This window comes from Equus asinus, chromosome 12 (genome assembly GCF_041296235.1).
Source record: "Equus asinus isolate D_3611 breed Donkey chromosome 12, EquAss-T2T_v2, whole genome shotgun sequence".
NCBI classification, from domain to species: domain Eukaryota; kingdom Metazoa; phylum Chordata; class Mammalia; order Perissodactyla; family Equidae; genus Equus; species Equus asinus.
Genome location: NC_091801.1, coordinates 29,745,799 through 29,760,307, shown reverse-complemented (window position 1 = coordinate 29,760,307; position 14,509 = coordinate 29,745,799). Strand labels below are relative to the sequence as shown.

Sequence of the window (14,509 nt, the reverse complement as noted above, 5' to 3'; positions counted from 1 at the left end):
TTGAACTAGAAATTTAGAGGAATAACCCTTGACCTTGCTCTTATCCTCACTTCATACCACTAATCAATCCCCAAGTTTTGTCCACACTATTCAAAATTATCTCTTGCTCTGTTCATTTAGTTATCTCCATCTCATTTAATGCCCTCCTAGAACAAGTCAGTATCATGTCCCAAAATATTAACGCAACAGCCTCTCCCTGGTCCCCTCTTTCCAGTCATGCTTGCCTCCAAGTAATGCCAGAGGACTGAAAGATCTTTCCAAAATACAAACCTGATCATGTTAACTCTCTCATTAAATTTTGTCATTGGCTCCTCATTCCCATCTGGACATGGTTCAAACTCCTTAAGTTGATTCCATCTTGTTATCTTTTCTTCTCTTTCTAGGGATCTTACCCAATTCCAATAGGTCTCAATACCATTTTGTGCTAATGACTCTGAAATTTACATCTCCTAGACTCCCACCCAGAACTCTACCCTGAGCTGATGGCTCTTTTACAACAGCCTACTTGACATCTTCATTTGAATGATTCATAGGCGTCTAAAAAATGAGTTTACCAGGATTCCTGATTTCCTTCCCCCATCTTCCTCATTTCAGCAAGCCACCCAACTGCTTGTCAGAAAACCTAGGAATTATCTTTGATCCCTTTTTCTCTGACTGTACATTCAATCCACCTGAAGTCCCATTAATTCTAAGATGTATCTCAAATCAGTCCATTTCTCTCTGTTTTATTCCCATTACCTGTCCGAGTCATCATCTTCTCTTACCTGGACCAGTGCAAAGCCTCCTGTTTCACTATTCCCACCCTCACCCCCTTTCCAGTTCATTCCATTACAAAGTGGTCAAAGGGGTATTTAAAAGTTGTAAATCAGGGGCTGTCTCGGCAGCATAGTGGTTAAGTTCATACCCTCTTCTTCGGTGGCCCAGGGTTCACAGATTCGGATTCTGGGCGCAGACCTAGCACCTCTTGTCAAGCCATACTGTGGCAGCATCCCACATAAAATAGAGGACGATTGGCACAAATGTTAGCTCAGCATCAATCTTCCTCAAGCAAAAAGAGGAAGATTGGCAACAGGTGTTAGCTCAGGGCCAATCTTCCTCACATAGGCAAAAACACATTTATGTATGAATCAGATCTTATTGCTCTCTTGCTTGAAACATTTCAGTGACTTCTCACTGCTTTTAAAGTAAAATCCAAAATGCTTACCATGACTTGCTTGCCCTATTCAGTCTACATAGACTCTTATAGACTCTTCCTCATTCACCACACTATGAGGACAGGTCATTTTCTTTCCTCACTCACTTTGAATCCAGAGCGTCTAGGACAGTGCCTGGTATTTAAGGGGCACGTAATAACTGTTTGTTGAAAGAATGAATAAATGAGCACCTTACAAGATCCTTCTTGGTCTGGTGCCTGCTTCAGCTGTTCTGCTTCTGCTTCCCCATATCACAAACTTTGTTCCACTAAATTCTGGGAATAGAATGAGGATTAGCAAGGTCTATCTTGCAAACACTTTTAGTTGGTGGCAGCAGAAATAAAAGTGAGAGAATCCCCAGGAGATAGGAGAATTCTCTGTGGCAGAATCAGGAGTGATTAACTCAGCTGTCCTTCCCCACTTGGTGCACTTTCTCAGGTTCCTCTCAGCTCACACCTTGAAGAGTTTTTAGTGTTTTTTTAAATTGTGGTAAAATATAAATCATTTAAAATTTGCCATTTTTCAGTGTGTAATTCAATGGCATTAAAGATATTCACAAGGTTGTGGAAGCATCACCATTATCCATTTCCAGGACTTTTTCATCAACCCAAACACTGTATCCATTAAACAATAACACCCCATTATCCTCTCCCTAGCCCCTGGTAATCACTATTCTGCTTCTTATCTGTATGAATTTTCCTATTTGGGGTACCTCATAAAAATAGAATCATATAATATTTGTCCTTTTGTGTCTGGCTTCTTTCACTTAGCATAATGTTTTCAAGGTTCCTCCATGTGGTAGCATATATCAGAATTCCACTCCTTTTTATAACTAATAAAATTTGAATTTGTTTTTTAATTCATTTGTCCAACAAATAATTATTGAGCAGTTTGCTAAGGGTCAAGCACTGCCATAGGCACTATTGATAGAGCAATGAACAAAAAAGAAGTTACTACTTATAACATACAAATAAACAAGTAAGTATACAGTATGTCAGATGGTAATGGGTGCTATGGAAAACCAGTATTGCAGGGATAGCTGTATAGGAAGAGGAGGTCTTAGGGGTAGGGTGGGACCATTCATGTAGTGCCTTGAAGGCTAGTATAAGCACTTTGGATTTTACTCTGAAATAAGAAGCCAAGAGAAAGTTTGGAGTTGCAGAGTGACATAATTTGACCTACATTTTAAAGGATGATTCTGGCTTCAGTATTGAGACTAGACTATGATGGAGAATGGGGCAAAGGAGAAGTAGAAATACCAGTTAGGGGGCTATTCCAATAGTCCAGGTGAAAGATGATAAGATCCAAGGTGTATTAGTCGGGATTCCCCAGAGAACCAGAGCCAATAAGATATATACGTGGAAGACAGAGCAAGAGAGATTGATTGATTTTAAGGAATTGACTTAAACAGTTGTTGAGGCTGGTAAGTCTAAAATCTGTAGGGAAAGCCAGCAGTTTGGAAATTCAGGTAAAAGTTGATGTTTTGGTCTTGATTTGAAATCTGCAGAGCAGGTCAAGCAGGCTGGAAACTCAGGCAGGGTTCTATGTCTCAGTCTTGTGGCCGAATTCCTTCTGAGGGAGAATCTGTTCCATGCTTCTTCCCAGATTCTAGTGGTTTGCTGTCAATCTTTGGCATTCCTTAGCCTGTAGATATATCACCCTGAGCTCTGCCTTCATTTTCATATGGCATTCTCTCTGTGTACATGTCTGTGTCCAAATTTCCTCTTTATATGAGGACATCTGTCATCCTGGACTAGAGGCCCACCCTACTCCAGCATGACCTCATCTTAACTCATTACATCTGTAATAATCCTATTTCTAAATAAGGTCATATTCTGAGGTAGCAGGGTTAGAACTTCAACATACAAATTTTGGGCAGACCCAGTTCAGCCTATAAAACATGTTGATAACTGTGAATATGAGAAGCAGTTGGATTTTACTAAAGAGTATGAAAGAAAGAAAGGAGTCAGGGATACTCCAACATATTTGACCTGGACAAAAATAATCAAGTTGCCATTTACTAAGATGACAAAGACTGCAGGAGGAGAAAGTTTGGAGGGGAAAATCAAGAGTTCAGTTTTGGATATAATTCAAATAAATATATGGATATATTCAAATAAAGACTCACCTCTTGATTAGCAATACCAGCAGGAAGGCAGAGGGCCCAATTATCTCTGCAAGAACAGAGCAGACAGCCTGTGAGTGTTTCCCTGCCCAAGACATACATGTTGTCTAAGTAGCCCTCATATCTGATCTACTCCACCTCTGTTCCTAGCCCCACCTTCCTCATTATCGATGCTTCATTATATATTTCCATATGACACCTCCACATAAGCCCTAGCTACAAATTCACTTTAAAAGTTATTAAAAGAATGGATGGAGGGTGACGTCGCATCATGGCAGAATGAGTTGTTCCCTTTGTCTCTCCCCTCTAAGTTACAACCCTGTGGGACATCCATTGACCAGCAAAGGACTCCCTGCACAGCACACGAGAATGCCTAAGAGATCCATGCATCTATACACCTGAAGTGGCAGGCGGCACCTGCAACCTGAGGCTTTAGGAGCTACAGCAGAACCTGTGACCAAGCCCCCAGTGGCAGCACCCCTGACACCAGCTCTACTAGCAGTGAGGGCTGCATACAAGACCCTAGGCCCTAGCAGCGATGCTGCCAGCACTCCCAGAAAACCCAGGAGCAGAAGTGCAGGTGGTGCATGGGGCAGCAATACCTGAGCCGGTGGAGAGCCCACTGAGAGCAAGTGGGGGACATAAGACCCAGGCAACCCCAGAGAAACAGGAGTGCTTGCAGCCTGGTGACCCCAGTGGCAACACCCAAGACTGCAGCAAACATTGTAAGTAGCAAGGCACCAGCAACCTCAAAGGAACAAGCAGCACAACAAGGGTACTGATGATGCCCCTTGCAGAGGCAGTGGAGAGTTAAAAGTGCAGCTCTCAAAAACAATCAGAAGCATCTCAGAATCAAAGTACCCAAAGCCTTACCAAAAGAAGAAAGGTGTTTACTATAACAAATTTGCCAGCAGAGGATCAACTCATCAAGCACCACGGAGAACTACAGTAACACTGCAGAATAGAAAGAAAATGACAACTCTCCAGAAACCAAACTTTAAGTCACAGAAGATTACAATCTAACTGAGAATTCAAAAGAGCTGTCATGAAGAAACTCGAGTTACAAGAAAACTGAGAAAGACAGCTCAATGAGGTCAGCAATAAAATTAATGAGGAGAAAGAGTACTTCACAAAAGAGACTGAAACTCTAAAAAACAAACAAACAAAGAAAAATTCTGGAGATGAAGAACATAATTAATGAAATGAAAAATAAAGCAAAAAGTATTTGAAACAGAGCAGACCTTATAGAAGAGAGTTAGTGAGCTCGAAGATAGAAATATAGAAACGATTCAAGTGGAAAAGAGAGAAAACTAAGATTTTTTTAAAAATACAGACATTCTACAAGAAATATCCAACTCAATTAGGAAAAGCAACATAAGGATAATAGATATCCCAAAAGGAGAAGAGAGGAAGAAAGGAACAGAGAGCTCATTCAAAGAAGCAATAGCTGAGAACTTCCCAAACCTGGGGAAGGAATTGGATATACAAGTATATGAAGCTAATAGAACTCTTAATTATCTCAATGAAAAAAGACCTTCTCCAAGGCATATTAAATTAAAGCTATCAAAAGTCAATGACAAAGGAAGAATATTAAGGGCAGCCAGAGAGAAGAAAATAACTTACAAAGGAACCTCCATCAGGCTATCAGTGTATATCTCAGGAGAAACTCTACATGGTAGGAGAGAGTGGAATGATATATTCAAAATATTGAAAGAAAAAAAATCAGTGAAGAATACTCTATCCAGCAAAGTTATCCTTCTGATATCAAGGGGAAATAAAGGATTTCCAGACAAGCAAAAGCTGAGGGAGTTCATCACCACTAGACCTGCCTAACAAGAAATGTTGAAAGGAGACCTGTTACTTGAAATAAAAAGGCAAAGGTTTACAAAGCTTTGAGCAGGTGATATATAGACAGGTCAGAAAATTGCAGCTCTATATCAGAATAGGTTAGTAAACAATTATAACACAGAGGCTAAAGAGGAAGAAAGCATCAAAAATAACTATGACCACATCAATATTGTAACAAACTCACAATACAAAAAAGGATAATTTGAGACAACAAAAACATAGAAGGAGAGGAAGAAAAGGAAGGAAACTACATAGGCTAATGGAGATAAGATGCTTTCAGCAGAAAAAGACTATCTGATCTCTGAGATCTTTTATACAAACCTCATGGTAATCACAAAACAAAAAATCAGAGCAGAGTCGCAAATCATAAATAAAGATGAAACTGGAAAAACATCACTGAAAACTACCAATCTGAAATGGCAGGCACAAGGGAAAAGAAACAATGGAAATATAGAACAACCAGAAAACAAAAAATAAAATGGCAATATTAATCCCTCATATGCCAATAATCACTCTAAATGTAAATAGATTGAATTCATCAATCAAAAGACACAGAGTGCCTGGCTGGATTAAAAGATAAGACCCAAGAATATACTGCCTCCAGGAGACCCATCTCAGCTCTAAAGATAAACATGGGCTCAAAGTGAAGGGATGGAAGACGAAACTCCAAGCAAATGGCAACCAAACGAAAGCAAGTATAGCTATCCTTATATCAGACAAAACAGACTTCAAACCAGAAAAGATAACAAGAGACAAATATGGACATTATGTAATGATAAAAGGGACATTCCACTAAAAAGACATAACACTTATTAATATATATGCACCTAACATAGGAGCACCAAAGTATATAAAGCAACTACTAACAGACCTAGAAGGAGAAATTAACAGCAGCAGATTAATAGTGGGGGACTTTAACACCCCCACTTACATCAATGGCTAGATCATCCAGACAGAAAGTTGACAAGGAAACATTGGCCTTAAATGAAACACTAGATCAGATGGACTTAGATCTATATAAAATATACCATCCAAAAGCAACAGAATACACATTCTTCTCAAGTGCCCATGGAACATTCTCAAAGATAGACCATATGTTGGGAAACAAAACAAGTCTCAATAAATTTAAGAAGATTGAAATCATATCAAGCATCTCTTCAGACCATGATGGTATGAAACTAGAAATCAACTACAAGAAGAAAGCTGGGAAAGTCACAAATATGTGGAGGCTAAACAACACGCTACTGAACAACTATTGGATCAATGAATAAATCAAAGGAGAAATCAAAAAATACTTGAAGACAAATGAAAATGAAAACACACCATACCAAAATGGGATGCAGCAAAAGTGGTACTATGAGGGAAGTATATAGGATAGAGGCCTACCTCAAAAAAACAAGAAAAATCTCAAAAAAAAATCTAACACTATACTTACAATAACTAGAAAAAGAAGAACAAACAAAGCCCAAAGTCAGTAAAAGGAAGGAAATCATAAGAATCAGAGCAGAAATAAATGAAATAGAGGCTAAAAAGGCAATGGAAAGATCAATGAAACCAACACCTGGTTATTTGAAAAGATAAACAAAATTGACAAGCCCTAAGCTAAACTCAAATAATAAAGACTCAATAAATAGAGAGAGGACTCAAATAAACAAAATCAGGGATGAAAGAGGAGAAATTACAACTGACACCACAGAAATACAAAGGATTATAAGAGAACACAATGAAATGTTACACACTAACAAATTGGATAACCTAGAAGAAATGGATAAATTCTTAGAATCATACAATCTCCCAAAACTGAATCAAGAAGAAATAGAGAATCTGAACAGACCAATCACAAGTGAAGAGATTGAAACAGTAATCAAAAACCTCCCCAAAATCAAAAGTCCAGGACCCGACAGCTGTTTTGGTGAATTCTACCAAACATTCAAATAAGATTTAAGACCTATCCTTCTCAAACTCTTCCTTGAAGAAGATGGACACTTCCTAATTCATTTTATGAGGCCAACATTACCCCAATACCAAAACCAAACAAGATAACACTCAAAAAAGGGAAATTACAGGCCAGCATCACTGATGAAGATAGACGTAAAAATCATCAAAAAATATTAGCAAATTGAGCACAACAATACATTAAAAGGATCATACACCACAGTCAAGTGGGATTTATTCCATGTATGCAAGGATGGTTCAACATTTGAAAATCAATCAAGGTGAAACAACACATTAACAAAATGAAGAATAAAAATCACATGATCATCTCAATAGATGCAGAGAAGCATTTGACAAGATTCAACATCCATTTGTGATAAAAACTCTGAATAAAATGGATATAGAAGGAAAGTACCTCAACACAATAAAGGCCATATATGACAAACCCACAGCCAGCCTCATACTCAACAGGGAAAAACTGAAAGCTATTCCTCTAAGAACAGGAACAAGATAAGGATGCCCACTCTCACTGCTCTTATTCAACATAGTATTGGAAGTTGTAGCCAGAGCAACTAGGCAAGAAAAAGAAATGAGGGGCTGGCCCAGTGGCATAGTGGTTAAGTTCACCTGCTCTGCTTTAGCAGTCCACGGTTCATGGGTTCAGATCCCAGGCATGGACCTACACACCACTCATTGAGCTATTCTGTGGTGGGGTCTCACATACAAAATGGAGGAATATTGGCACAGATGTTAGCTTAGGGAAATCTTCCTCACCAAAAAAAAAAAATGGAAGGGATCCAAATGGAAATGAAGAAGTAAAACTGTCACTCTTTGTGGATGACATGACTCAATATATAGAAAATTCTAAAGAATCCACAAAAAAAGTATTAGAAATAATTAAAGAATACAGTAAAGTTGCAGGGCACAAAATCAACATACAAAAATCAGTTGTATTTCTAAACACTGACAATGAACTACCAGAAAGAGAAATCAAGAATTCAATCCCATTTACAATCACAACAAAAAGAACAAAATCCATAGGAATAAATTTAACTAAGGAGGTGAAAGACCTATATGCTGAAAACTATCAGACATTGAAAAAAATCGAAGAAGACGTAAAGAAATGGAAAGATATTCCATGCTCATCAATTAGAAGAATAAATATAGTTTAAATGTCCACAATACTTAAAGCAATCTACAGATTCAATGTAATCTCAATTAGAATCCCAATGAAATTTTTCACGGAAATAGAACAAAGAATCCTAAAATTTATATGGAACAACAAAAGACCCCGAATAGCCAAAGCAATTCTGAGAAAAAAGAACAAAGCTGGAGGTATCACACTCCCTGATTTCAAAATATACTACAAAGCTATAGTAATCAAATCAGCATCATATTGGCAGAAAAACAGACACAAAGATCAGTGGAACAGAGTTGAGAGTCCAAAAATAAAACCACACATCTATGGACAGCTAATTTTTGACAAAGGAGCCAAGAACATACAATGGAGAAAGGAAAATCTCTTCAATAAACAATGCTGAGAAAACTGCACAGTCACATGCAAAAGAATGAAAGTAGACCATTCTCTTACACCATACACAAAAATTAATTCAAAATGGATTAAAGACTTGAATGTAAGACTTGAAACCATAAAACTCCTAGAAGAAAGCATAGGTAATACGCACTTTGACATCAGACGGAGTAGTATCTTTTTAAATACATGTCTTCTCAAGCGAGGTAAACAAAAGAAAAAATAAACAAATGGGACTACATCAGACTAAAAAGCTTCTGCACAATGAAGGAACCCAGCAACAAAACTAAAAGACAAGACATCAACTGGGAGGAAATATTTGCAAGTCAGATATCCAATAAGGGGTTAATTTCCAAAATATATAAAGAATTCATACAATGCAACAGCAACAACAAAAATGAACAAGCAGATCAAAAAATGGGTAGAGGATATCAACAGACATTTTTCCAAAGAAGATTTACAGATGGCAGTAGGAACATGCAAAGATGCTTATCATCACAAATTATTAGAGAAATTCAAACCAAAACTATAATGAGATATCACCTCACACCCACCAGAATAGTTACAATTAAAAAGACAAGAAATAACAAGTGTTGGAGAGGATGTGGAGAAAAGGGAACCCCTACACATTGCTGGTGGGAATGCAAATTGGTGCAGCCACTATGGAAAGCAGTATGGAGATTTCTCAAAAAATTAAAAATAGAAATACTATATGATTGAGCTATTCCACTTCTGAGTATTTATCCAAAAAAACATGAAAACACTAATTCAAAAAGATACATGTGCCTCTATGTTCACTGCAGGATTATTCACAATAGCCAAGACTTGGAAGCAACCTAAGTACCCATCAACAGATAAATGGATAAAGAAGATGTTACACACACACACATATATATATATTTATACATACACACACACACACACACACACACTGAAATACTACTCAGCCACAAAAAAGACAAAATTGTGCCATTTGGGACAAGATGGATGCATCTTGATGTTATTATGCTAAGCAAAATAAGTCAGATGGAGTAAGACAAATACTGTATGATTTCACTCATATATGGAAGATAAACAAATACGTAGATATGGAGAACAGATTGGTGGTTACTAGAGGGCAAGGAGGTAGGGGGAGGGTAAAAGGGGTAAAGGAGCACGAGTATATGGTGACAGACGGAAACTAGACTTTTGGTGGTGAACATGATGCAGTCTCTACAGAAGTTGAAATATAATGACGTGCACTTGAAATTTATACAATATTATAAACCAACGTGACTTCAATAAGATAAAGTTTTAAAAAAGAGTGAATGAATTGAGAACTAATTATAAGCTGCAGAGATATTCTTTTTAGCAGTTGTACTTTCACTAGGAACATTTGAGATTCTAAGTGAACCTTAATAGAAACATGTCCTTAATAGCTTGGCTGGCCTCCAATTAACGTTAACCTGGAACTCTAATATCCATGGTCTGTTTATCTTATTTATTGTCATTGCAATCTGCATGATTTATAGTCAGCACAAGCAAAGATTTGCCTTTATAGTTTTCAATCACTGTCAAATTCTTAGATCCAAGTAGAAAAACTACTTCTCCAAATAACAGAAAATAAAAATATATGAAACAGCTAAACCACAGCAAAATAGAATTTTTAAAATAAAGTTCAGGGAAAAATAGGTCATTTCATAAAACTAAATCTAATTTCAAATTTCATTGCAACTGTGGTTTTAATTCCAAAGGCTCTCAGAAATTTTTGGTAAAAAAGTAGTTTAGTTCTGCCATGGATATTTCCTTTATGGAACGGTACTATTTAGGCATGAATGAAAATTTTCAATTTGCTTTTTACAGGGGCGAGATTTTGTTTACATTGATTTAGGGTGTGGTGATTTTCTCCTCTGCATTGTTCAATAGTCAACACGATTAATTCGGGAAGTGGATATTCAGTCAGAACAAAGCATTCCCTCAGTCTTCTGGATCCCTAAGGAGCAGTGCTTTCAGGAATACGACTCCAAGATGATTCCATTTTGCTGCTGATGTTATTGAAGCCCTCAGACTGTTACCTAGAATCTGTCCTAAATGGAAATGAGGGCTCTCTGTAGTGATCAGCACTGAGGGCAGCTGAAGGTCTTTCTTCAGATAACTTTTATCAGATCGAATTTTCTAGCTACATTGATACTCCCTAGCTCTATCCTTGCAGAAGGGTCAATGGAAGTTGATGGATTTCAGCACCCTATACCATCATGCTTCACACCCCAGCTAAAGAAGCCTTGGGTCCCTCACCAGACTCTACAACCTCGCTGTGACTGCAAAGTGGCCAGACATGAGCCAGAATCGGGGAGCAGGCTGCTGGTCTGGAGGGAAAAGAGCAATCTAGGAAAGGGTGAAAGGTGAATGTCTCCAGAGGAGCAACGGAGCCCCAGCACTGTGTTTCTGGGACTGAGTTTGGGACTTATATTCTCCCGAACGTTTCCACTATTTCCCTCACAAGCATCTGTCCTGAAGCACAGGACCGAAACAAAATGCCTAATGAAGCATACTCGGGGAAGGGGCGTGCAAGTGACTTGGGAAGAAGGGCTGGGGCGAGAGAAGAATCGGTTTACAGGTTCACACATTCTCACAAAACCGTTTGAAATCGTGAGCTGGAGATGCAAAATCTGGGACCCACGCAAGGCCCATGAAGCTTCTTTCCGGCCCCTAAGAGAGGGTCATGCGTCGCAGAAGTGTGCTTGCAGCTCACTTTCAGCGTTTTCCACTTTGTTCAAGCCATGCATGAAGGCCGGTCGGGAAGACCCTGGGTGGGCTTAGCCAAGCTCTGAGTCGCCAAAACCGAGCCGGTTCTGTCTCGACTTCCTTAGCATAGGGTCCTTGCAGCCCCGGTGCCTGTGTCCGCTGAGGTTCTTGCGCCACCCGGTAGCGCTCTCAAGGCAGAGGCAGCCGCCCCCGAAGGTGCGCACGGGGTTAGCCGCCACCCGCCCTGGTCCAACTGCCCCAGGCCACCCGAGCTAGCTAGGCGCCGGCTGAGTCACCCACCCCAACCTCTACCCGAGAGGATCGTCCCCTGCCCTCCTCCCCAGCGAGACAAACTCTGGGCGCCAAGGCCGTCTCTGAGCCTTTTCCACATCGGTCCTTTCCCCCCTCGAGCGAGCTGTTGGCGCTTCTCCAGAAGGCTCTTGGATTCCCAACTCCAACCCCTAACATATTTGGACCATGGCAGACAGGGGGGTTGGGGGAGTGGAGAGAAGCATTTGAACGAGGAGAATGAATATACTAGGAGAACGACCCCATTCTCCAGGAAAAGGTAATGAGGGGGAGCGAAACAGTGTGAACTTACTCGGAAATGCAAACCAAGCTCCACTCTCTCTCTGGGCGCATACAAACGACCGAAAGACAAATCAGCCAACGCGCTCAGCGGCTTCCCAGAAAGGGCCTCATGAATGAGAATGGGTTGCTAGGTTTCCTCCCTCCCTCCCGACAATCGCTTCCCACAAGACTTCCACCGCCGAAAAAAAAAACATGCCGGGCCTGGCGACTGCGGAGCTGGGGAACCGCGCCAAACCCAAGAGGCCGCCCGCGGCCGCTCCCGCCTTCAGGACCCTGGAGAGCGGCCGCCGCGCCCTTGGGACCCGCGCCCCACGCCGCGCGCCTCTTCCTCTCCTGCGCCTCGCCGCCCTATCACTTTTGTTCGCTGCTTCCCGCCTCGACCTTCATTTTTCTTGGCAACCACCACTCTCGTTTTTCACAAACAGATTGTCTTTTTGTTTTGTTTAAGGAGGCTGTTTGAATTGGCTGAGTTCGGTTCTAGTTTGTAACTTCACTAAATGTTAAGGGACCAAGAAACCCTGAGATCTTCTCAAAAATGAGAGCCTTAAAAAGCCACTGAGTTCAATTCCTTTATTCTAAAATGAAGCACACAAACTCAAAGAATAGAGAGACTTTCCAAGGTTAGTTGGTCAAGTTAGCAAGTCTAGAACCCTGGACTTCTGACTTCTAAATTAATGCTTCCCTCTACTTTCTGAGAAAAAAATAAGACTTTTGCCTCCACCCTGGCCACTTAGATCTCCTAAGCAACCAAGTGGAAGGCTGAAAGACCTGTGTTCTGGAGAATAAATTGGACACATGGAGTGCAGAAAGGCGGCCTGCAGAGTGTGCACCCAGGGCCCCAACACAGTCCTGGCCTCCCACCCCACCCCACCCAGCACAGCCAAAGTCAAATCAGACCATTGCTTTTCCTACCCAGCCTGAGTAGGGTCTGGGGTCCCTCAGTCTTCTGCCACTATCTAGCCTCCCCTAGACACCTATCCCTATAGAACCTAGTGACCAATTCCAACTTCTGTGCCTCTGGCAGGTAGAGCTCTAGCGCTTTGAAAGGTGGGAAAGGACAGAGGGAAAGAGGGAGATTGAGCTAGGGAGAGGAAGAGCAAGAGTTGCAAAAGAGAACTAGGAGATTTCATCCAAATTCTAAAGAACGAAGAGGTACGGACACAGATGCTTTTATACACGGCACCTCACGACTAATGTGAAATCTCCTGGGAACGTTAACATTCAGATTCTGATGCAGTAAGGAAGGATAGGGTCTGAGATTCGCATTTCTAACAAGCTCCTGGTTGTTATGAAGCTCCTGGTCCAAGGACCACACTTTGAGTAGAGCAGAGTTAGAAGGGTGGGGAGGGAGAAAAAGAGAGGGGGAGGAAGAGGGAAGAAAGGAGGGAAAGGAGAGAGGGAGGGGGCGAAACTAACCAAAGGCCTTTCCTTTCGTCCCCACTGACCTTCTCTTGCACCCCCAAAGTAAAGCCTCAAAATCTCATAGTAAATAGCACTAAGTGCATGTTATCGTCACTCTTAGCTGGACCCAACAGTAATGGTGTGCTGGTTTTGTTTCTCTCCCTCCCTTGCCCCTTGCCCTTCCTGCCACCGGCCTTGCACAGCTCCCGGACTCGCCCGGGGCAGCCCCGAAGCTGCTCAGCCTCCTCTCTAGCACGCTCTCCGGCCTCGCGCAGTTCTTCTCTCACCTTCTCCGGAGACCCCCTCGTGAGGCTCCTCAGAGGCGCCCGGACTTCTCCCTCCTGCTTCCCGCCCTGCCAGTGACTGGGCTCTCGCAGAGGCATGAGCAGCGGTCGGGCCGCCTCTCGCTCCTGCTCGGGGCAGCTCTGGCACTGCCTGGTCGACCCCCAAGGGGACGCCTGCCCAGGGAAGAGGACGCCAGCGCTGGGCAAAGCTCGCCCATGCCGGTGAGTACAGTTGTCTCCACCACGCCCCACCCCCGGCCTCACTCGGATGCCAGCATATCCTGCTCCTTCCTAACCCCGACTGACCCACTCCACACGGGGCTAGCAGGGACCAGCCAGCAAAAGGGGGAGGGTGGTGGGAAGGTCGAGACAGTGATGAACGTGTTCAAAGAAAAGGCGCCTGCGGCTCGCTTGGCACCCGCTCGCCGCAGGAGACCCTCGAAGCTACTTTTTCCTGGGCCATTTCCTTCTATGGTCAATGGAAGCGGGAAGAGCCCTAGCCCTTCTTGAGGCTGCTTCTCAAACTCTCGTTCTCAACGTGTCTGTCTCCTCTTTCCTACAAGCCTCCCCTAGACGCACCTCTGCCCCCTCCTCGCGCTCCCACTCTTCTGCCCTCTCGGCTTCTGCGGGCTCTGGAGGCCGGGGAGGAAATGACGTGATGTTATTTTTGTGTCAGGTCAGCTTACAGCTTCAGTTTAGCCCTCAGAGCTCGGGCGCACAGCCCCGGCGGTCCGACTGCGTCTCGCTGCTGAGGACACACCGAGGGCTACAGGGACACGCGGTGCTCTGTGCCCGCAGAGCTGGGCGGCAGGGTTCCTCCGCCACCCTCTGGGTCTTTGCCCTCCTCTGGACTCCGGAGTCCCCTGGGGACCGAGGG

General features: G+C 42.2%; 1 protein-coding gene and 1 long non-coding RNA gene across 4 annotated transcripts in view; one reads left to right on the top strand and one right to left on the bottom strand.

The window, feature by feature from the left end:
* The window catches only part of LOC123275867 (uncharacterized), a 44,089-nt gene extending 30,315 nt beyond the window's left edge, over nt 1-13,774 (bottom strand). The window contains exons 1-2 of one of the 2 annotated variants that reach the window (XR_011493219.1): nt 13,636-13,774; nt 3,322-3,367 (exon numbers count right to left, since the gene is read on the bottom strand). This is a non-coding gene — a long non-coding RNA (uncharacterized lncRNA). Of the gene's footprint in view, nt 1-3,321; nt 3,368-11,957; nt 12,050-13,635 lie in introns of those variants that run through there. The other variant, XR_011493220.1, reaches the window with a different exon arrangement.
* Nucleotides 1-14,509, top strand: part of RGS20 (regulator of G protein signaling 20) — a 95,043-nt gene that overhangs the window by 15,335 nt on the left and 65,199 nt on the right. Inside the window, exon 2 of one of the 2 annotated variants that reach the window (XM_070481279.1) lies at nt 13,552-13,854. In XM_070481279.1, the coding sequence (XP_070337380.1) occupies nt 13,552-13,854 (303 nt within the window). Of the gene's footprint in view, nt 1-13,551; nt 13,855-14,509 lie in introns of those variants that run through there. The other variant, XM_070481281.1, reaches the window with a different exon arrangement.